This window comes from Acipenser ruthenus, chromosome 19 (genome assembly GCF_902713425.1).
Source record: "Acipenser ruthenus chromosome 19, fAciRut3.2 maternal haplotype, whole genome shotgun sequence".
NCBI classification, from domain to species: domain Eukaryota; kingdom Metazoa; phylum Chordata; class Actinopteri; order Acipenseriformes; family Acipenseridae; genus Acipenser; species Acipenser ruthenus.
The window spans coordinates 28,398,927-28,421,354 of NC_081207.1; the positions used below are offsets into that span (position 1 = coordinate 28,398,927).

General features: G+C 36.1%; 1 protein-coding gene across 5 annotated transcripts in view; it reads left to right on the forward strand.

Moving 5' to 3' along the window:
• Positions 1-22,428, forward strand: part of znf536 (zinc finger protein 536) — a 142,822-nt gene that overhangs the window by 116,390 nt on the left and 4,004 nt on the right. Inside the window, exon 6 of one of the 5 annotated variants that reach the window (XM_058992743.1) lies at positions 11,337-13,424. The exons of the other annotated variants lie outside the window; for them this stretch is intronic. Coding sequence (XP_058848726.1) covers positions 11,337-11,440 — 104 coding nt within the window. The 3' untranslated portion in view covers positions 11,441-13,424. Of the gene's footprint in view, positions 1-11,336; positions 13,425-22,428 lie in introns of those variants that run through there. 5 annotated transcript variants of the gene reach the window in all.

The window sequence follows — 22,428 nt, forward strand, 5'->3', positions numbered from 1 at the left end:
CCTGGGCTGGGTCGAATGGACCCCAGGGGTGCAGAGTGATTTCTGTGGTCAAGCCCCCAGGACCACCCACATCTCTGAGCCAGCTGTGTACTAGCTGGGGAGTGATTCTGTCACTGCCTAACAATTTAGTTCTTTATATGATATGTGTACATATGTATACACTTATACATACATATTTTTAATGTTTTTTTGTTGTTGTTTTTTTTAATTGTTTCTACTGGGGGTGTTGTCTGGCTCTCTAATGTTAGCAGCTGTATGAGTTTAGGAGCCTAGCAGCCTACCTCTGCCCTAGGCTCTTTACAATGGAGCAAAATAAATCCCTACTGGCCATTTATACAGTACTGGAAAATCTTAACTTTGACCTCAAGAGTCTTAAAATGCCTCAGGTTTCTTGCCTCAGAGGAATACTCTTTCAAATACTTTGCAGCACTTATTGTACAGTAATTCAACCCAGTATTTAACCACCCCAGTGGTTTGTGGTGCTTGGAGGGTGAGACAGTTATTGGCCAGCTTACCCACTGAGATACATTCTTTACTAAATATCTTGATATCCTAACAAGATCCTCTTCCCCCCTTAAAATTCCATGCAAATGATTCTAAGGCTCAAGCAGTCTCATAGCAAAGTGTTATCCGTTCTCTAGGCAGGACCACTGGGCATGGGGCACATTTATTGTCCATTAACCCCACTCAGACCCCTGTGGTTGACTAAATGTCTTTCCTAAAAAAGACAGTTTCCCCCTCTTGTTAAAAACATAGAAATGTTTCATTAAATTATAACATTTTGAAACAGATGCTTTTCAAAAAGAAAATGGGGCATCACTGTAAATGAAAATCTGGTTTTATTTTAGAGAATTGTATATTTTGCCAGTTTCCTTCAAAAGCCAGTTTGTTTGTGAGAAACAACACCCTACATACTCTTTACAGGTTTGAAGTATACTTTGATTTAGTGGTTAATAAAAATCAGTATTCCCATTCAGATCAGGATGTGACATATTTTTAAAGACCTGCCAGCTATGTCAAGTCAAATATGATCTCAGTCTCCTAAAACTGTTTTCAATCTCTCATCGTTTTTATAGCCGGTTTCTCTTAACGGGGAAAATGACCCAATTTTTCTCGTTTTGCTACTGAAATTCAGATGATTTAATGTCAGATTAATTTAAAAAAAAAAAAAGCAAAAAAAGCAAAACTATAAAAACAAGAAACCTCATGCTGTCAAATGTTACACCCTTCCTAAATTATCTTATTTAAAACTGGGATTTAGGTCCATATTTAAATCACTAATAGACTGAGCTGTGCTTTTTAGCTTTCCACCTTCTTTATTATGTACATTTTCAAAGTGTTTTGATATGAAGTACACAATGATTTGTGACATTTTCCACACGTGCACACCTAAATCGTCATGAAAAGAAAAAGTGTCAACTTTATAGTCTAATTCAAGGGTAATTACACCACGTATTGCTTTTTCGTGTGCAGGTAACATTAAATCTTGATACATTGCGTTCCATATTCTTTATTTCTACATGTGCTACAGTGGGATATAGTTGCCTCTGCAGTTGTACCAATAATATTAACACAGTGTACGTAACACTAGTCTGTTTTGACTCAGTATTTTAATCTATCGCATTTCTATTCCTTGCAGTTTATAGGTGCTGGGGGTATGTTTGTCCTCCCCTGATGTATATGACTCTGTCAGTATTGTTGAGTGTACATCTGGCACAATAAGGTTAGCGAGTATGCAGCATTATCTCTTGAGAATCAAGGGATGTCATTCCTGTCTAAGTATGGGAGCGATAATACATCTGCACTCTGTGTCTGTGACACATCCCTGTCATGTGCCTTTGTCACCGGACAACAGCCCTTGTCATCTCACTGCAAGGCCCAACATGAAGCGTGCTTCGCGGCAGCATCGGATACACTGAAATGTCATGCAGGGTTTATCCCAGGTGTCTGTTAAATCAGTCTGCTTAATCTGGATAAGTAGCATTACAAGTGGAGTGGCTGCCATTCGCATTTCTTTCAGCGCATACTTTCAGGGTTGAGTAATGCGCAATATCATTTGAAACGTATTCTCCGACACAGAAGTCATAAATTAAAGTTAAAAACAAACCCCAGCAGGATTATTTCTTCTTTCAGAAAGACCATTAACCCCAACAGCCCATACAGTGGTGTTGTGGTTGAAGCTGAGTGCTCAATTAAGAGCCCCATATTGGGGCTGAGAGCAGACTCCCCTAGATGCCAGAAATCTTCTATTTAATAAATATTCTCTAACTAATCACACGGCTGGTAGGGGAGAGTCATGTCTATTCTCGGAACAGGGTGTCCTTTTACAGTTTAACTGGAATATTGTGTATAGTGTGTGTTCTGGTATTGTATTTATCAAGCCTATATATATATATATATATATATATATATATATATATATATATATATATATATATATATATGTAGGTTGATAAGAAGAAAAAAATATTTAAAAAATAAAATAAAAATAATGTACACAAAACGTTTAAATGATTAAAAAATAATTTATTTCAGGACCTTTCAAAGGTCTGTTTCAAAGCTCTTTTCAAAATGTCCCCTCTAATGCACAGTTCAGTAGTTCGGGACAAACACCAATCACAAAATGTTTTAGTACAAATATTTATTGTAGAGAATGCGGAGTATGCGATTTAACAGAAAAGTATGCTGTATATACACATTCATTTGGCATCAAACCTAACTTGGTTTGAGGGTTCGCTGCCTGGCCAACTGGACGAGGCTGAGACCCCCATTTGACAAAACATAAAAACTGTTATTAAGAAAGGTGGAGATGGGGAGGTGGTGGGTTACGATGAAATCAAAACGCAACTGAGAGATAAGTGAAGAGGGTATTTATAGTGCTAACAATTTAAATTAGCTAATGTGTAAATTGAATGATTCAATTTGGTGATGCGGAGATTGGTGTCTGACCCTCCTCCCGAACTTTAATTATAAATTTCATATAGTATAAGGATTGTTGCCCACATTGTCAAACAGGTAACACCGCAATAATGATCCATGATGTGGTACGGAACAGAAAAGCCAGAGCACCTGTAGTTATGTTTTTTTTGTTTTGTTTTTTTTAATCGCTCTTCCTGCAGTGATTTAGAGGACAGATCTAAAACCCCAGTGCACTAGAGAAAAGAGCTTTGAAAGAGAAATAAAGTTATAAGTGTAAAAAGTTATCAGGATATTAACAATAAAAATAAAAATGACAGCTACGTTATTTAAACAGTTGTAGCAGCACGTGGGGATTTTTTTGGAACCCTGCTAATTACTCTTTAAGATGCAGCATTTGCCCACTGGGTGGCAATATTTTCCATGAGACAAATGCATTATTATTTTGGATTTTTATAATTTGAATATTGTGAACATCAAACAGCTTCACTTTAAAAGCCTAAAATGAGGAAAAAGATCTACCACCTCTGCCATTCGTTTCAGTGTAAATTGAACATTGTAGCTTTGTCTGCCATAGTTATCCTGTAAAGCAAACTCCCAGGAGACTAGAATAGGATAGAAATACATTTTGCTTTAATCAGGAATGCTAATTCTTTTACTTTTAAAATGTGTTTTTACTTGACTTGGGTTTCAGAGAGAATCCTTGAGTCATCTCTGTAATCGCTGTGTTGTTATTACGAGCACAGCTTTTAAGAATGAAATGTAAACAGCCCAAATGTAGACCTTTCACATGAATTTAATTTGAGAACTTTAAACAACGCTAACTTGAAACCCTTGAAACAGAATGGTGTTATCTTAATTGCGATCCAGTCCTTGTAAGCAGCAGATGGTGTACACTGGGAACTTGAAATCAATGGGGACTGTGGAAAGCAGGTGAAAGTACTTTAAAAAGGTAGCCAGGTGTTTCTGTGTTAGACGCAGGAAAGCCTTCATCTAGTAAGATCAATTGAGGAGAAAGAGAGACAGGCAGGATCAACACAGGAGAGATCCGTTCTTTTATCATAAGATTGCTAAGAAAATGTAGGTAGCATAATTGTATTTAATTGATGTACCACTTTAATAGAAGCCTAAAAAATGCCTTTTTTGGCAACAAACAAAAGACATTCTACAGTGCTTTCTGTGTCATAAATGTATAAATGTCAAGCTTAGCAGACTGTTTTCATATTTTAACCTTTCATATTTTAACCTTCTACCTATTTATAGCTTACTTCAACTTTAACACATCAGGGGTTAAATAAAACACAGCTCCACTCTCTTGTGAATTATTCTAAACTGACCGTATTCTTTGCTGTGAAGAAATCAAATCCAAGGTTGTTAGACTTTCAGCATTGTCAGCCACCACCTCCCCCAGCAACCTGACAGGTTACAAAATGAGTAACTAGATAGTTTTGAAATACATTTGTGAATTAATAATAATGCGTACCTCAGGGGAATATCAAGGTATAAAACGAATGCCGACAATTACGACAAGATATGCTTCCAATGACTTATAGACTTTCTTTCAGTTCTTATTTAACTAATGTTGAAACACTGAGATCCAAGCAGAATATCTACAGTGACAGATACCCCAAACCCCAGCTGCAAGATGCCATTACATAAAAAACTAAGACCAGTGAGCTAAATGTGACATTGAGATACTGAACCAAGCATTGCATTGTACTTAAGAGACACAATGGAGTTTTACATTGCAGCCTTAATAACTAAAACCTGACCTTTTATTAAAATAAATAATAATAATATATATTTTTTAATTGCAGAAGCCTATCACACACATCTGTAATCAAAATCTAAGGAAATATATTTATATTAAAAAAAACAACCCTCTTATACAGCCTTGGTGTGACCTTGTTAATGCAGGAGCACTTTAGTAATCTGTGCCTAATGATTTTTTACATTAAACCACAGCTTGTGTTGGACCCTTGTGTGTCACAGTAATTTAAGATGCAGTCATTTTGCACATTCCAATCCCATTATGTTACATTGTTACTGAATAAAGACTGGTATTATGTTCCTCCTATAAAGGGCAGAAGTGGCCTGAATTTTATCTGCTGAACGAATCAATCTGGATTATGTCAGCTGAAAAGAATTGCGGACTGCAGTCGCCACCAGTTGGGGGGAATATTTAAACATGTATTTGTTGGTTCCGAATATATCAGCTAAGATAATACCTTGTGACTGAAATGTATTTTTTTACTTTTATTTTTATACAGCTTGTACTAATTATAATTTCAGCAGTAAGTATTAGGAGATGAAATGAAAACCGAGTGCCATTTCCTACCATTAATGCCGTGTTGTATTTAAGCTGTCATGACAGGCTGTCTAGGCTGTGGGAAAAAGATTGAACAAATAATGAGTAAAGGTTTAAGAGAAGACGAGGCGGGGCTTGGCAAAGGAGGTGAACTATTCATTTGCAACTCAAAAAGAAGGATTGAAGTAACTTCTTCATCCAGAGGACACAGCCAGCGAAAGACATGGCTTCTTCCCTTTTTGTGTCATGACAGGCCCCTGTATGCGTTGGGGTCGTGAGGTCAAGTTGAACAAATCCAAAGTGTCTAGGTTTGAGTATAAATGAGTATAAATTAAGCGTTGTGTCTCGTTGGTTATACAAGGCATTTTAAAGCACATTTTATGACAACTGTGTGTCACAAGGAGGACTTCCATACAGCATTTACACACAGTTATCTTTCAAAAGTCTATACAACACAAAGTCAATATTTAGTACATTTGGATTGTAAGTCCTTTTTTCAGGTGCACATAATGATCAATTATGATCAATTAAATATTTGTCATAAACATAATCCCCCCACATTTCTACTATTGCATACAAGTATGGTTATAGTACATGTTTCTTTAGGTTTAGAAAGCCATTCTTGGTAGCAAAACTGTTATACACAAGTTCTGCCTATAAACTTCTAACAATAAAACAATAAAGAATAAACCACACAATAAGAACAGGACACCAAATCCCCTTAGCTACAGTTCAAGTTGACATCATTATTTTCTGAAAAGAAAGTATTGATGTTAGAAAAACTAGTCAAAATCAACCTACTGTAATGCATAGTATAATTTATAGTATAATTGTGCAAACTCTCAAAGTCCCATTTTACCGGTGGTATCAGTAAGCACCATTTATGTTGGTAGTTTTCCTATAAAATAACTGAAATTCAATAAATACACATGCTAAATATTTAGTACCAGACATAACCAAAAGGTAAAAGAAGATCAATGAAAAAATGCTGTCAGTGTACCTGTAAAACTATTTAATAAATTTGTATGTATTTATTGTTTAATAATGAATTCATGGGGCGGGAGCCAGAGCTGGGAGAGGAAGGGAGTGTTTTTTGCAACTTAGGATTGGAGGCTCGGCCTCTAGACAAGGGAGAGAGAAAAGGACGGTCTGGACTCCAACCGAGTGAGCCTTCCCTATGGAGTCGAGGCTAGCCCTAATGGCCTCCAGGACCCTGAAAAGACAGTCCTCAGACTTGTCGGAGAGTCACTAGACTCTGTAAGTCACCTTGGACAAAGGCGTCTGCTAAATAAACTAATAATAATAATTATAGGCTCGGCCTCACAACTGGATCCCAGTTAGTGACCAGGTTCGATCCTTATAGGACGGAACAGCTCATAAGAAGCAGTGACATAAGGAAGAAAAGAAAATCTGAAAGAACACAAATAATTGTTAGTTATGGGACTCGAGCACTAAGAGTATGAGGGCCACGTCCCAGGAGGGAAAAGAAGGAAGTAAGATAGAGCCTTCTTTTTTGAGACAAGATAAAGCTGATGAGCTGCGAAAGAATAGTGTGGCCTGTGGTCCCCTCTGACCACACGAAGAACCTGCAGAGTTACTGGAACTCCAGGTCGGGGAAGTGAGACTAGACTCCCCCAGAGGGGACCGACACAGAGGCACATGGCATATGAAAGAAGTGAGGAGTAGGAGGGGGAGGAGAAAAAGCAAAATGCAAGAGAAAGAGCTGAGCTGTGACTGGGTTTAAATAGGTAGTCGATAATGATAGGCAGGTGAAATTAGGAAGGGGTGAAGCCCTGGCTCACGCCCCCCGATTTCCACTAAAGTTAACATTAATACAAATATTACAATTGCAGGTTTACTTTTAGGGATTCTTTATTGCACTATAAAGAGTTTTTTTTAAACAAGATAAAAATATTTGTGGCACATGCAGACCACCCTTAGGATGGCACATGCAACGTTTTCCAGCAAGCTTTCCATTTGCAGGCCTTTCCATTCACTTCAATAGGAGCGGCTATGATTTACAAGAAATTACAGCTCAAACCACAATACACACTGCTGTGAATTTCATCAGAAGCGTTCAACAATCTGGCCTTTGTGAATCTTCCACTTCTGGTGTATCGGGTCCATGGTATTCATAAACATCCTGTCCCATTAAAAACTTCTACAAATATTGTGAAGTGCACTTCCCAAAACTCATGTAATGTGTGTTGGCCACTGTTATTATTGAAATACGTAAATAGACGGACAATGATATGGATGTGATGTGCCTTATCTTTCAAAGACCCAAACTGTTTTATTTTAATTCTGATTCTCACTTAATTATACAAATGGGCAATTAAAAGGAAGTATGGTTAAATATATTATAAAGTAAAGAGCAAGTCGACAGCAGTATTATTAAGTGTTACAAATCATGCTTACGTATTATGGCATTCATTACAATAGGGTCTGTTTTGTCGGTTTTCTAGTTTTGTGGCAGTGTTTTAACAGCTGACCTGTTAAGTAGCAACTGAGCAGAAATTGGTAGTTTTTTTCTGCCTATATCATCTCGTTTGCCTAGTCTATTGACTTTTGCATGAATCTTTAAGGACACCATATGTTTAAAATGTAATAATGACATATGATCCTGCAGCTGAGCGACTGTGAGAATTAACTGATAATGTCACACAGTCCTCCACAAGAGGGCGCTGAAAGCATTTAAACAGGTGTTGAACCCTGAGGATGAGAGGTGCTTACATTGTAAATGTAAAACATTGTTGTATTACAAAGCTTTGCTAATTAAAAATAAATAATAATAATAATAATAATAATAATAATAATAATAATAATAATAATAATAATAATAATATCATATTATGCATATGCATGTTGGATTTAGCAACGGGTCTTAAAAAGTAATTGGACTATTCTGAAATAATTTGTGACCTTGACACATGCTTAAAACATCTCAAGTTCTTATGTTTTCTATAGATATAATGTCCCCTATACTATAGCATGGATAGTGTTAGTGCACCCTGGGGGTCTGTGAGCTCATGGTAACCTAGTTACACAACATTTCTGGGTTGTGATTGGTTACGCTAATAAAGGCTGTATCTTGGGAACAGTTAGCAGATGAAGGGTATATCTTGGAAACCTGAATTTCACCAACATTATTAAGTTTACTGTACATGTAGATCCCACCACAGGGTCACTCGTTTGTATAATGTGTTATTTATATACTTTGTTGGGGATATATGTCACATGTATGTTGTGGTTGTGGTGAGCAGTTAGAACGTTGAATCTGTACTTGAAATCCTGCCAGCTCAACCGCTCCAATGGGCTTCAATGACAGCAGCTCCTATTAGCAGTAAACTGCTTTGAGATGTGGAGCTGTGTTTTAACCTCAACAGCTGACCTGTTAAGTACACACTAGAATTGATTTTTTTTACAAATTGATGGCCATTAAAGCATAAATTTCTTTTCTATCTAATTACAAAAGCATCCTCAAATGTATTATTATTATTTAGTAATTTAGCAGACGCTTTTACCCAAAGTAACTTTCAGAGACTAGGGAGTGCATCACAACTGCTGCTGCAGAGTCACTTACAACAGGACCTTGGTTTTACATGTCATCCGAAGGACGGAGCACAAAGAGGTTCAGTGACTTGCTCAGGGTCACACACAGTGAGTCAGTGGCTGAGCCAGGATTGAAAACAGGAACCTCCTGGTATCAAACCCTTTTCTTTAACCGCTGGACCACCAAGCCTCCTTTTTTTGTATAGGGTATAAAAAAGCAATATTTCTGTAGCCTACTAAAAGGTTGTTTGGACATTTATTTTTAACAGGTACTATACACATGCTTACTATGTAAATTTGAAAAAGACTAAAAATATGCATTTAACTGAAAAGTATCTGCATTACAGTGGCAGTTGTTTGGGGACAAGAGATTCCAGGTGACTATAGTAATGATCAATGGAAGTCAAATATGTGGTTTAATATTCAACTTGCTATTTTACACATAATAAAAAAAAATATATATATAAAATAATATTCTACATAAGTTAACTAATAACTAAAAAACAGATTATAGACAAATTAATATATGTTTATATGCCAGTAAGGTTTTGTTTTAACTGCCTCATAGCACCACCTGGTGGGCAGTTTTAAATAAGCTTTGAATGCGCATTAGAGAATGTGACACCCGGTGGTCAGCTGTTGTAATTGCTAAGCTATTTTCCAATCACCTTGTACCCTGTATTGCATACTTCATTGAGAGAAGTAGCTGTGTCCCAAATCATCTTAAACTGCACCTCGAAATGGACAACTTTAGGTAGAATTGCGTGAGGAGGAGTGAAAATTGCACAAAAGCTAGCTGATAAAAACGTGTATTGTGTATTTAAACACCATATGCCACCTTTAAGAGTTCTAGTACATACTTGATATTGTATATAAGTACAGGGAAACATCTAATACAAATAAAGGCCATTACATATTTTATTTAAATCCCAGAGAAAATCACTTCACAAATTAACAATGCAAAAAAAGTAGTATGGATATGAATGTTCTTAGATTGAAAAGAAAATTCTATTTTTGTCGACACAAAAATCATACCTTCCTTTGATTTTTTATTTTTTTTGCAAAGCATTTCATGATGTAGTTTTAATAATGATGTCATTGCCACCATTAATCCAGCAAATATAGAAAGGTAATGCAACAGTGTGATTTGAAGTGCTTTCATAAAAGTAGTCATGTTGATTTTAAATCAAATTTGCCGTGCATTTTTAAATCACAGCCTTTTATTTAATGCAGTAGGGGATGGTGTACACACTGGCAGGTTTATTGCAATGCAAGGAAATCTAAATATTGGTTTCCCTTTAATACACTGAAATTTCACATTGGCCGCCTTCATCCGATATGCATTTTTCAAGAGCTTTAGTTTTAATTGAATTTTGTTAGAGCTTCATAAAGTCAGTTTACTCGGGAACATGACATGCAAATGCATTTTATATACTTTATTACCAAATAAGTTTGCACAAGTAGTTTAAATGAATAACTGTAGACTGATACATAGTTATTACATTTATGTTGTTTGTTGTTTTTTTAATTGAATTTAAGAAAGAAAATAATTTAACTGAGGAGTTTTACTTCGGTAGAAGTTATAACTTTCCTTTAAAATGTTTACTAGACATTTTTTATTGATTGGCATATCACATTAATCTACATTTTAGCAAATAAACTTGCTTGGAAAAAGGCACTGAAAAATAGCCATTTTTAATCAATGGTTATGTGCTATGTTAGCCACATTGAACACCATACAGCTTTACTAATCTTTTGCTCAATTGTTTTCCAAAAATACAACGATAACTATCATTTTCCTTGAATAGATATTATTTTTATTGTTCACTTGAGCAAATACCTAGTGAATCTGTCTCTTCATGACTGACTGATTTATATGTAAAATGTGAAGTGGCACCAAAAAATATGTATACAGATACTCTTGAGATTTCTTACAGTGTCATGGCAAAAAAAAAAAAAAAAAGTTTTATTGATGTTTAGATATGCAATACAAATTGTGGGAACTTTTTTTTTAGTTTCGCCAAATCAGGTGTAAATCTTACTTTATTATTTATTTTGTTTAGTGTCTTTAATATTGGACATGCATTTGTGTTTCTCGTAAAGGAATTAGGTATAGCAGAGCATCAGAGTTACAAACACTATACTTTTGAACTGACCGGTCAACCAAACACACGTCTGGAAATGGAAATGGGGCCCCTGGTTACTATAACAGACATGAAGGGGACTTTACCAGTTAAACACAGCTCTTCTGACTTAGTTTTTGTATCGTATTGATATTCCTGACGATATAGAACCTTTTTTTTAATACAGTACAAATACATGAAATCACTGAAAGTAATACATTTCAGAGTTACACATCTTTCAGTCTTACGATCAGCTTCCATTCCCTGTCTGTTTGTAACTTTGGGGTTCTTCTGTACTTGGCTCAACTGGGAAATTGTAATTTATAAACCTATTGATATTGAAACTAAGGGTAATTGTCTGAATCTTTTTTTTGTGCCACTGTATGTAAACAGAGAGAACATTAGGTTTAATCTCCCATTTTTTCTTTAAACTGTAGTTCTTCATTGGTTAAGAGAGGAGGGACTGCCTAAAGATCTTCCCCAAGAATGTAACGTAGCTGTTCTGAATGAAATGCATGAGGATTCACTTATGAAAGACTAATGGAAATCAGAAGAAAAGTAGAACTCCGAACAAGCTGTTCAGCTGGAGAAAAAATCCTCTTGGGAAGGAATGACCTGAGACTTTAAAAACACTGCCGTGGATGGACCTTCAGGGGTTGACTATCCGAATGTACCGGTAATGGTTGTATGTCTTAAAGGTGCAGTGTCCCACAACCATCATGTACAGGCATAGAGTAAAGAAAAATATGTACTGGTTAATATTTAGCAACAGAAAGGTGAGTTTGTTGGCTGCCTAGCATGTGTACATTCTCTGAAAGCAGTTTCAGCTGCAGAGAATTAGCCCCCCTTCTATTCATCATGTCATGCATTAGATTCAGAGCCAAATAGATTGTGATGCTGCTTGTAATAAAGGAGGCAACGTTGTCATCTACTAGCTGTGTTATAGCTTAAGCAAAATCAAAAAGGTTAAAAAAAAAAGGATCACCTTTTTTTCCAATGTTGTATAGCTAATGCCTGAAATTTGTAACAGATTTTAAGACCTATAAGACACTGCACCTTTAAAAAATGGAAAATGTGTTTCAAACTAGGTACTGTTCAAAGATTCCCCCGAAAAGTTCTGGCTTGGTTCTGGCTTGGTATATACAGCAAATTCTGACCAGAAACAAATGTAACGATGAAAGGAACAGTCAAGTCTTCGGTTTAATATGGAACAAACTAATTCCACTTGAGAAAATATCAGTAAAATTAGCACCGTTGACCAAGCTCACAATGCAAGATTCAAGTCTTCTCTCTTCTTATGAAGGATAGCAAAAGCTTGAGAAGAACAGAAAGTAGTTTTAAGTAGTAACTGTTATATTGTTCATGGTTTGTTTATTCATAAGTAGAACTGTAGTTGCTCAAAGAGCTAAATGTCTAAACATTGTGAATGTGACAAACAAAACGACAGTTGTATATTCCAGTTTACAAAAAAAAAACATTATCAATAGATAGACTTAGAATTAAAACAAACAAAAAAAAAGGACAGGGCTTTTTTTTTTTCAAAATACAGCTTGGTAACTTCAAGGACCATAAATGTAGCAATGTTTATAAAATATTTGCCAGATGTAAGTGTTTAATTAGCATTACTGACTACTAGGATGGATTCACCCTATCTAGCTATATACTACTTTAAATGCCACTCATCTTTGTCTAGCCTTAGGTACAGTCCTACACTGTTGCACTAGAAAGCTAGCTAATGTAGATTTAGCCATTAGAATTTTGTTATGTAAGTACTGTACTGTAATTCTCCTTTAATGTCAAAAAGATTGACAATCTTTTCATGTGCCGCAAAAAAAAAAAAAAAACCCTTTACATTTAACTGTGTTGCAGGGTTTCCATTTCCAATCAGTATTTTGCACTACGATCAGATCTATAGAATATCTGGTGCACCATACAAAATACAAAATGGTTTAAGTGTTTGTGCATTCATGCAGTATGCCGTTGTAAGATGTGTATCTGTTACCTGTAAATCACCTGCCAGGATCCTGCTATTTTGAACCTGTTATGCCATTTACTTATGAAGTACAAAATGACTTGATTTTTTTGGTAACACTTTGTAATGCACATATGATTATGTATGACATAGCACAATGCTTGCTATTACATTCATGTGAAGTAAATGTCTAGGTATGATACTATAGTGGACTGCAGTTTTGCCAACTATTCAATAGTACCCTGTACTGTAGGAATTTTTGGAAGAACTACTATTATTATTGAACTACTATGATTATTGAGTGGTCAGATCACATGGTCAAGACATTTATTTTGAAAGTCTAAAGTGGCTCCAGAAGTTCTTGTATAATCCCTATTTTGTTTTGTGTACCAGATCAGGATTACTATATATGTTTACATATTACTAAACTAATGAAGTGCATTCCACATATACTGTACTGTGGCCCTTAATCTTATCTGTATAGATATGGCAGTGCAAGTCCATTTGATGCATATTTTGTAATTACTGTACTTGTAATAAAAACACTATGTATTCAAATGATGTATTCATGTAACGTTTTTTTTTTTTTTCCACTTAAACACCCTCTTTTAAAGGCTGCTATGTACGTGTCAAACACTGCAATGCAATATAATGTGTCCATAAATATTATTTATTAGATAACTTACTCAGAAAAGATTTGCTTTATATGGTGCTTTTCAGTTTAACTTCCAGATAATCTGTATGAATATGCAATATAAACACAGTACTGTATAAATATATTAACATGTATATAATCACATGAACATTTATTTACTTTCAATATATATAACCAACATGTATGTAAATTATTCACACACACACATATATTTATATATATGAACAGATTTTAATAAGTGATATTAATGATATATACATACATACACACACACTTACATACATGTATACTGCACATACATATATATTAGTTCAAATGTGGCACTAAAGTTAATATATGACATTGCAACATGTCTATATTATAAACGTGTGAATTAACATATATGGACATGCAGTTTATTGTAAATTACTTTCAAATTTCAACTATCAGTTTATTTCTGTGAGATGCCATACCCAGATATACCCCATTTCAAAATGTTGTAATCTTTTTTTTTTTTTTTTGTCTTACATAGGTGAGACAGAACATTTTTTTTTTCAGTTAAAATCCTTTGTATATTATGTTCTGTTTTAACATTTCCTTTGTTTTCATAGCTGCTGACTTGCATGAAATTCTTCACACTTGCCTTGGTATCACTGTGCTCCGTCCGTTCTCATGTCCAGTATTATCGGCTTACTTGAGCAATCACACAGACAGGTACTGTTCTGCTGAAATCCAGTGTGGTGAAAGATCAGTGTTCAACGAGGCACTTTTCTTGAATGTTGTTGTTGCAGTACTTGCTATAACACTGTGAAAGATAAGCAATAGAAATGATGTATCTGTCGCTCCTCGCGCAGAAATCTCTGTTAAGTGCTATACAAGAAAGTTGCTGGAGGGGTACAGAACTGTCTTTGTAACACATAACTGGTGGAGGCTATGACAGCTAATAGTACAACTTATAGTGTTCCTAACAGTCATGCTTTGGCCTTGAGGTAATGTATTGTTAATTCTGTTAAAGTCAAACACAGTCTAGTGTTATTTCAGAATAGTCCATTCTTTTTCTCTTTTATCTATCATGTATTTGTCTGTGTGTGTATCTAGATATCTAATCTATCAACTCGACGCATCAATCTGTCTTGGGTGTTGGGAAAAGATTATTTCACCTACAGCGTATTCTTTAGGTTACTAACAGTGTGGTTTTAACTTACAGGTTTAGATACATTTATTAAACTATTGCAGTATACTAAATACATTAAATGGGTTCATATTATGTGAATCCATACAAATTGTCATGCAATCATACAGTTCATTCACTCAAACATACTGCTTTGGCTTCATAAAGTGCTTATAGGTAATTCTTTAAAATAGTGTCTGTGACAGTCATTATAGTCCGATAGTCAGATATTAGTAAAGTTATTGTCTGTGGCTTTTTCTTTTTTACTTACATTATGCAGTATCCCTGTGTATTGTGATCATTGGGTATGTTCAATAGAACTAAGCAAATATGCCACTGTTTAAGTAATTAATAAAGGGTCCAAGGTTATCAAAATCAAACTTCAAACAGGTCATATTATTCCCTTGAGTTTCTTTCTGCCTGTAAAAATATGACAAAAAACGAAACACATTTTTGAGTGATTTAAATGACGGCTGTATTTAGAGCAATCACTGTTTAGATGCCAGTTATTTTTTATTGATCCAAACAGCCACGAATGTAAATACTGCCACCCTGCACCTTTGCCTCAGTCAAGGTGTTTTACTGAACCCTTATTACCTTCACTAAATACAATATATGCACAGTGGAAAGAGGCTGTACATTTACGCATTTCAAGATGTGTCACGGTATTTAACGTTACAGCAGACCCTGAAGAATTAGTGATAAACCCCCAAAACTCTGCTACCTTTCAAATAGTGAATATCAATGGAACATATTGATACAGGAACACAACAATGGAGTCACTAGATCTAGCCATAATTCAGACATGGTTTAAAAAAATCTCCAAAGAATGGGACGCACTCAAAGGATACATTCTGATTAATGTGCAGGATTGCAATCGCAGTGTGTTCAAGGAGACACTAATAAACTCTTAACAAGAGCTGAATGTAGAAGCTGTATTAAAAATGAAGGCATTACTGGTGAATGGCATTACTTGAACAAAAATGTATAATGCTGTCAAAATCATTTGTCCTGATAACAGCTGGAACACAGTTTCTTAGGAAAAGAAACAGGTAGCCATTCATATACAAGTTCTGTATTATATTATTAGCTGTGGTTTGTGTTGTGCGTCTGTCACTGAGCTTGCTATCATAATTAAAATGCTTCGGCCTGTGGAACAAGCTGGACAATATTAAAAAATGTTTTTGACAGGTAACCTTAAAAAGTTATCAGAATGACCAACAACTGCTCTTAGGGTTGGTGGTATTATTATTATTATTATTATTATTATTATTATTATTATTATTAATTTAGCTGACAATATTCAGTCCAAATGCATCCTTTCTCTTTTTACACCATATTGTTGGGAAATATATACACTGATTGCTGTGTTTATAATAATGGTGAAGCTTAGTTCCAACAGTGCAGATGGTGACCTGTGGTTGAACCTGTCCTCACGCTCATTTGTTCAGCTGTTATTGTACTCCATATTGCAGGTCCTTTCCTGCAGTGCACCCCAATGACCACTAGAGGGAGGTAAAGACCACCTTTAACCATTCAGTTTATTAAATAATATTGTCTCTAAGTGGTAGATTTTAAGTATAAATATTTTACACTATATATTTAGGGATGACTGTGGCTGATTTGATAAGGTTTTAAGCCTTTACTCCTACAGAAGTTTTTGTTTACAATAAATAAATACAATAAAAATACGACCACTATTCATTACCAAACACAGCATCTAAACAAACAGCTTTGTGTCTCGTAAGATTATGACCTTCAATATTGTATGGTGGCCTCGCCATCCAAGCTATTGCAGGTGTTCATTTTGTAGTTGAAATACATGTTTTTATCCTGCGGTAGTGGTCCGTTTAGAACGTCTGGTGTTGGGTCTATCTACTGCAGGAGTTACTGCATGGTTAGTATCTCTGTGTTTTATACCCTGGTGAACAGGTAGAACAGTTAAATAGATGATGTTAAGTAACACCTAGTTTTAGTGCCAGTACATGCAGACAGATATGGATATCATACATATGCTTCAGGGGGGTTTGCTTTGTTTTATGGGGCACATTTGTAGTTTAACAAGTAGCTTGCTAAGATTTACAAAATCATTTGTATTAATAAAGAATGTTATGTAGTACCTAGTAACAGTAACATGTTTACAAGTGCCTTGAAAGGAACGTAACTCCATTTCAATGATATATGACGAGCTGAGCTTACTCTCTCAAGTAAAGGGTGGGACATACTGTACAGTACAGGTATTTGAAAAACACCTTTGGCAGGCAACATCAGAAAACTACCAAAAAGGAATTAAAAAAAAAAAGTTTATTGTTAAAAGGAGGGCACTATTTTAAAACTATTTTATCTTTGTGCCTGAAGGTGGCAGCAAAAGAAAACAGTAGACAACCTCTTGGTGCGGCTCAAGATTGTATTGTCTCACCAAACTGTAGGTAATGTGAACTGCACCTATGTTACCCTGCTTGAGTCATGAGCACTGACACAACATTCTGCAGTTCCTATGAAGCGCAGATAGATAATATATCTATATATATATATATAGACAGAGAGAAAGAGAAAAAAAAGAAATTGAAAAGGGGAAGAGTGGGGGATAGCAGGCTGGCACCCTGGCCATGGATCATTCCTCTTTCTGTGCATGGTAAGTGGCTGAGCCTCTTTTGTGTTCGCATAGCCTCACAGAGATAATTGAGCATATACAATGGTGGGAAAGAGCCGCAGTCATCATTTGCTGTCTGTCAGGTATCAGCTCTGTGTCATCTGTCACCATTGAAGCGCTCTGTCATCTTTCCTCAGCCTTCAGCCCTCTTTCTCATCATGTTCATTATCTCCTGCTCAACACCCCCCCGCCCCCCCCCCTTTCCCATCCCTGCCCCCCCCCCTTCTCGTAAATGCATCTTTGTGCGACTCTCTGGCTTCGGATTATGAATCGATGATCATGTGGTGTAAGAGAGATAGATGGCTTTTAGCTCCATCATGTCTCCTCTAATTGTAAAATATTAGTTACATTAGACTCGAGTTTTTGATTAATGGAACTTATTTGGAGCGGCCTTTCCCAGCTTTCCCCCTTCCAAAGTCCTCCACTGACTTTTGAGAATTGAGTGATTTCACTTAAAGCAGACAAATAGGCCCTTCAGCAAGGAGATAGCTGAGCTGGAAGATTGCAGAGCACAGGCTGCTTTACAAACAGACCTACTGGACCGGAGGAGTCCATGGGGATTGTATTTTTTAACAGGAAGGGTTAGTAACTATAGCATTTAGAAGAACGCACACAGATACACACATACATGTTTAATAAACTGGCACACACAGCTTAACGAATAAGGTGGGACTAAAAATGATTAGATTCATAGGGATACTGTATATTGTACTGTATATATATATAGCCAGTCACACATTTAAATTCAAGCCAGACACACATTTAAATTCAAGCCAGTCACACATTTAAATTCAAGCCAGTCACACATTTAAATCTGGGAAGAACAATACAATATCATTTTAGAAAGGCACCTTACTGTATAATCTCTTTATACTGGAGCATGCTGATTGTACCACAGTTGTATACAAATATTCATGATAGATACCCAATCCTGTTTATCTAAATAAAGGCTAAAGCTAATAAGATAGCTTTAGTTCCTTGGTGTTTCAAATACTTTTAAAGAGAAAATACACTAAACTGAAGGCCTGGAGCAGAGAGTTCCATTATTTAGAATGTCTCCAAATGCATCTGCAAAAGGGGATCCATTTCCACCCCTTTCTCTGGTAGCTCCATAAGCAGATATTGATGGAATCCAGACCATCGCGGCAGTGAAAACACTATTTCATTTTTTAAAGCATTCTTTTCATTTTCCTAAGAACCTGCATGTACCTCAATAACAATGATCTGTGATTACACAAACTGTTTGGGGTTTTTATTTTGTATCTCTAACAATGACATTGAATCCCTTTGCAGCACCTGGTGTGCTTGAATTGAACAGCCAGCAGGATGAAGCTCGACTCCCACACAGAATTTGTTATTTTGTTTTTCTCAGAGATATTTTGTTGTAATCTCTCTACACTTTAGTAAACATACAGATAAGTGACCGCATTGGTTTCTCCTGTGTCCAAATTTATTTATATATATATATATATATATATATATATATATATATATATATATACCTTACAAAGAAACACAGCAATTTTGAGCTAACTTATTTATTAAGTCCAATTTAAGGACGTTTCTCTAATGAAATGTTGACGCTGTGTGGGTGTGTTGTGAAGTTTTCTAGTTCTAATTAGTTAATTCGGTGAATAAAAAAATAAAAAAAACAGTCTTCTTTCCTCTGACATTTCTCACACTATAACACACACACATCTCCTCTGACAGATCGGCACAATGCGTGCTCCTGTGGCACTCAGTTGTGATAAAAAAACAAAATGAACGTTTGTGAACTTTCTGTCCCTAAGCCAACATTCCAGCCACAGTAACCTCCTATAGGTCCTGCTGAATTCGCTTGTCAACTTGCATTCATAAAATGATAAATATTTGAACTATGAGAATGCGGGTGTTGATATTGGCTATAAAATTGTATGTAAGACAATAAAAAAATATATTTCTGTATGTTTTATACAGAGTAGGGTAAGTTTAGAACTGCATTGGTGTTGTGGGAATTACGTTTTTTAAAGGTATTTAATTGCCACTTAATTGGTTGAAATGCAGCATTCAAATCGAGAACATTTGCTTGGATTTTTGGTGAAGTTTGCCATTGCCATCTCTTTCCATTGGCATATGAGTGTTTACAATTAACACATGCTATTGCTTTCCCATAGGATGGTAGATCTAAGAGGAAAAGCCTATTTGTTTATTTATTTGTTTATTTACTGATATATTTTTCAATGAAACCATGTGAATAATTCAGTGTTAAAACCATTGTCAATTGCCTTCACACACACACACACACACGCACACACACACACACAATTTACTATTTTGTATTTATAGTTTTCAAATATTTCAAGTATATCAAGTATATGTCGTCATATATCTGAAATGACGGCAGACTGCAGCTGTTTGATCAAATGTTAACTAGTGACTACATTACTTTGTGATTTTGTTATCAGTACCCAAAGCCCATACAGTCTGTTGGCTGTGTGAAAGTGTGCACTAATATTCAATGGGGACTACGTGCTCTGTGTGGAAGTGTTGTTTGCTGAGTAATCTGTAAGTCTTTAGAACTTGCAGGTTATTATTCGTGGACAGATGGTGCATCACATTTTATTGCTTACACCTTCTGTGTTTTCTTTCTTTGGGAGACGCTACACATTGTTTGTTTCAGAAGCAGAAGTCGATCATGATGTGCTGTAGCCCTGAATGTATCTTTTGGAAAGTTTTGTAGGGTGAATCTATTTCAAGTAGTTATAATCCAATGTTGATCTTTTTGCTCATCCACTAATTTCAAGTTCCACAGTGCCACAGTCTCTTCTATTGCAAGTATATGGATCTCTCATCATGGTGCGTTTTGCTACATGATGCTCTTCCTACTTTCGTCTTACTCCTCCTGAAGGTAGGTAGCTTGTCAGGGGTTAACTCCAAATGACACACAGGACGGAAATTAAACAGACTAACTGCACTTTTTTCCTACAGCTTTTTCCTCTTATTCTGAAGATAGAATTACTATTTGTAAGCATCTGAAAGTCATTAGTGGCTCTGCAGTCTGTCAGGTGCCAGCTCACAAAAAAAAATTGCTGAAACCAAGCGGGTTCGTGTGCACAGTGCTGGGAATTTGTCATGTGCTGATGAGCAGTTATAATAATATATGAGCAAATCACAAGCATTCTGCAAATTAATCAAATCTCTCTCTCGCTTGTCTCAGAGAGAGTAGCTTTTTCTGGGATACGTAGGTGAAGCTCTTTTACTCACAGATGGTAGCGCTGGCATCAGATGGAATTTATATAAGCGTATTTCTGATTCCCTGCCAAAGTAGCACTGCTTGTGAGACGCCAGGGGGAAACCATATGAGGATATCTGAGTGGTTTTCTACAGTGAGAAGGGGAGTGAGGGGAGGTTATCTTAGAGTCTCCTCATTGCATTTATTGTTTTAGCCTAAAGGGCTAGAAACCGTACTCCGTCGTGCCACAGGCAAAATCCAATGCATCTTTTTATAAATGTGTGCTGAAAGAATGCTCCACAGCTGTTGAGACTGCTGGCAGGGGAGAGAGGGAGCCACATGACTCCTTGTCCTCTCCCTTCTTTTACAAGGCATGGAGGAGGGAGGGTTTGAAAGGTTGTTGCTCAACAAGCTGTAGGGTTAGCAGGCTCTTTGAGGAAGTAATGGTGTGTTCTTCCAGTTTGGCTGGCCTCTGATCTCGGTTACACAAGGCCTTCGGGGGTTAATTAGTCTGCTGAGATAATCCCAGAGAAAAAAGAAAAGGGGACGAATAAGTAATTTTTCTGGTATTTTTTTTTTGTTGGAAAGCCACCAAGTAGCTTGTGGAGGGGGGTACTGTGTATTTTTTTCACAATAATAGAAAAGTTTACTGGGCAGCCTGTAATGTCTGTCACCTTGTCACGTACATCAGAGGAATGAAGTGGCAGCACCAAATAGGACGGGAAGGATTGATTTCTGTTCTGGAAATGTTGTTGGAGAAGAAAGATATGTTTCTATTGTAATGGGAAAAAAAGACAGAAAATGGAGTATCAGCTACATTATCCAGCAGAGTAATGCTGGCATGTTTTGTATAATGTAAGAAGCTGCCCATTTGTTTTGGTTTATGTGACTGCAGTGGCGTAAGTGGATTAGACTGAAACTTTAGCATGCTTCATTGCAGCTGGTTGCAGACATCTGTCATTCCTCCACCATACATTCAGAATCACGCCAAGAACAAAAAGCTAAATCTGACACGTTTCATTTCAGAAAGGCTTTCACAGAACAGACAAAGGGGAGTTGTTTTTGATTGTTGTTGTTGTTGTGTGTTTGTGTGTTGCTATACACAGGTTCCTATTCTATGACAACAGAATCAACAGAAAACAACCTCCCAGAATGTTCTCTCTTTCATTCTGCTTGTATTCCATGCAGCTTAAGCCTTTCACTGAAGGAAATGGTTTCTACTGCTTCCTTAAATGAAAGGAACTATAGACGGAGGTAGCATAAAAAAACACTGGCAACCTTTTTGAATGAAAATTATGAAGCTAATTTGTATAAAACAGCCTGATTCAATGCCATCCTCAGTTAGTCATGGTGCCACCCATGTACATACAAAACAATATAAATGAAGTTACCCAAAACCAACAAGAGCTATATACTATTCTGTGATTTACTGGTAGTTTCTAAGAAAAATACGATTTTTATTTTATAATTGTAGTAACACACGTTTGCAATATAATTTAGAGCTCTCAGGTAATTCAAGGCACCTGGCTTCTCAACATCTTGACGCACACTATTACAGAACATACAGTCTGTCTTATTATGTAATTATATGTTTTCCTTGTTTTAAAGTACAATGTGCCCATAAGAGATGTTACATAGACACCGTTCTTCTCATGTTTTTGTAAATACTCCTATAAAGTATTTAAATGCAGAATGAGAGAGAGGAGCTGTACAGTTGGATTTCAATTCAAACCATTTTTTTTTTCTCCCTGTAAGAAGTGCTTACTGAGAAGCTTATTTTCAGTACAGCACTGTGGTTAATGAAGGCTCTGAAATAATCAGTGTGTGTACATCATTAAACTGAAGCCTTACAAGATCTGCTGGAGAATGAGCTTTTGTTTCTGTCTTC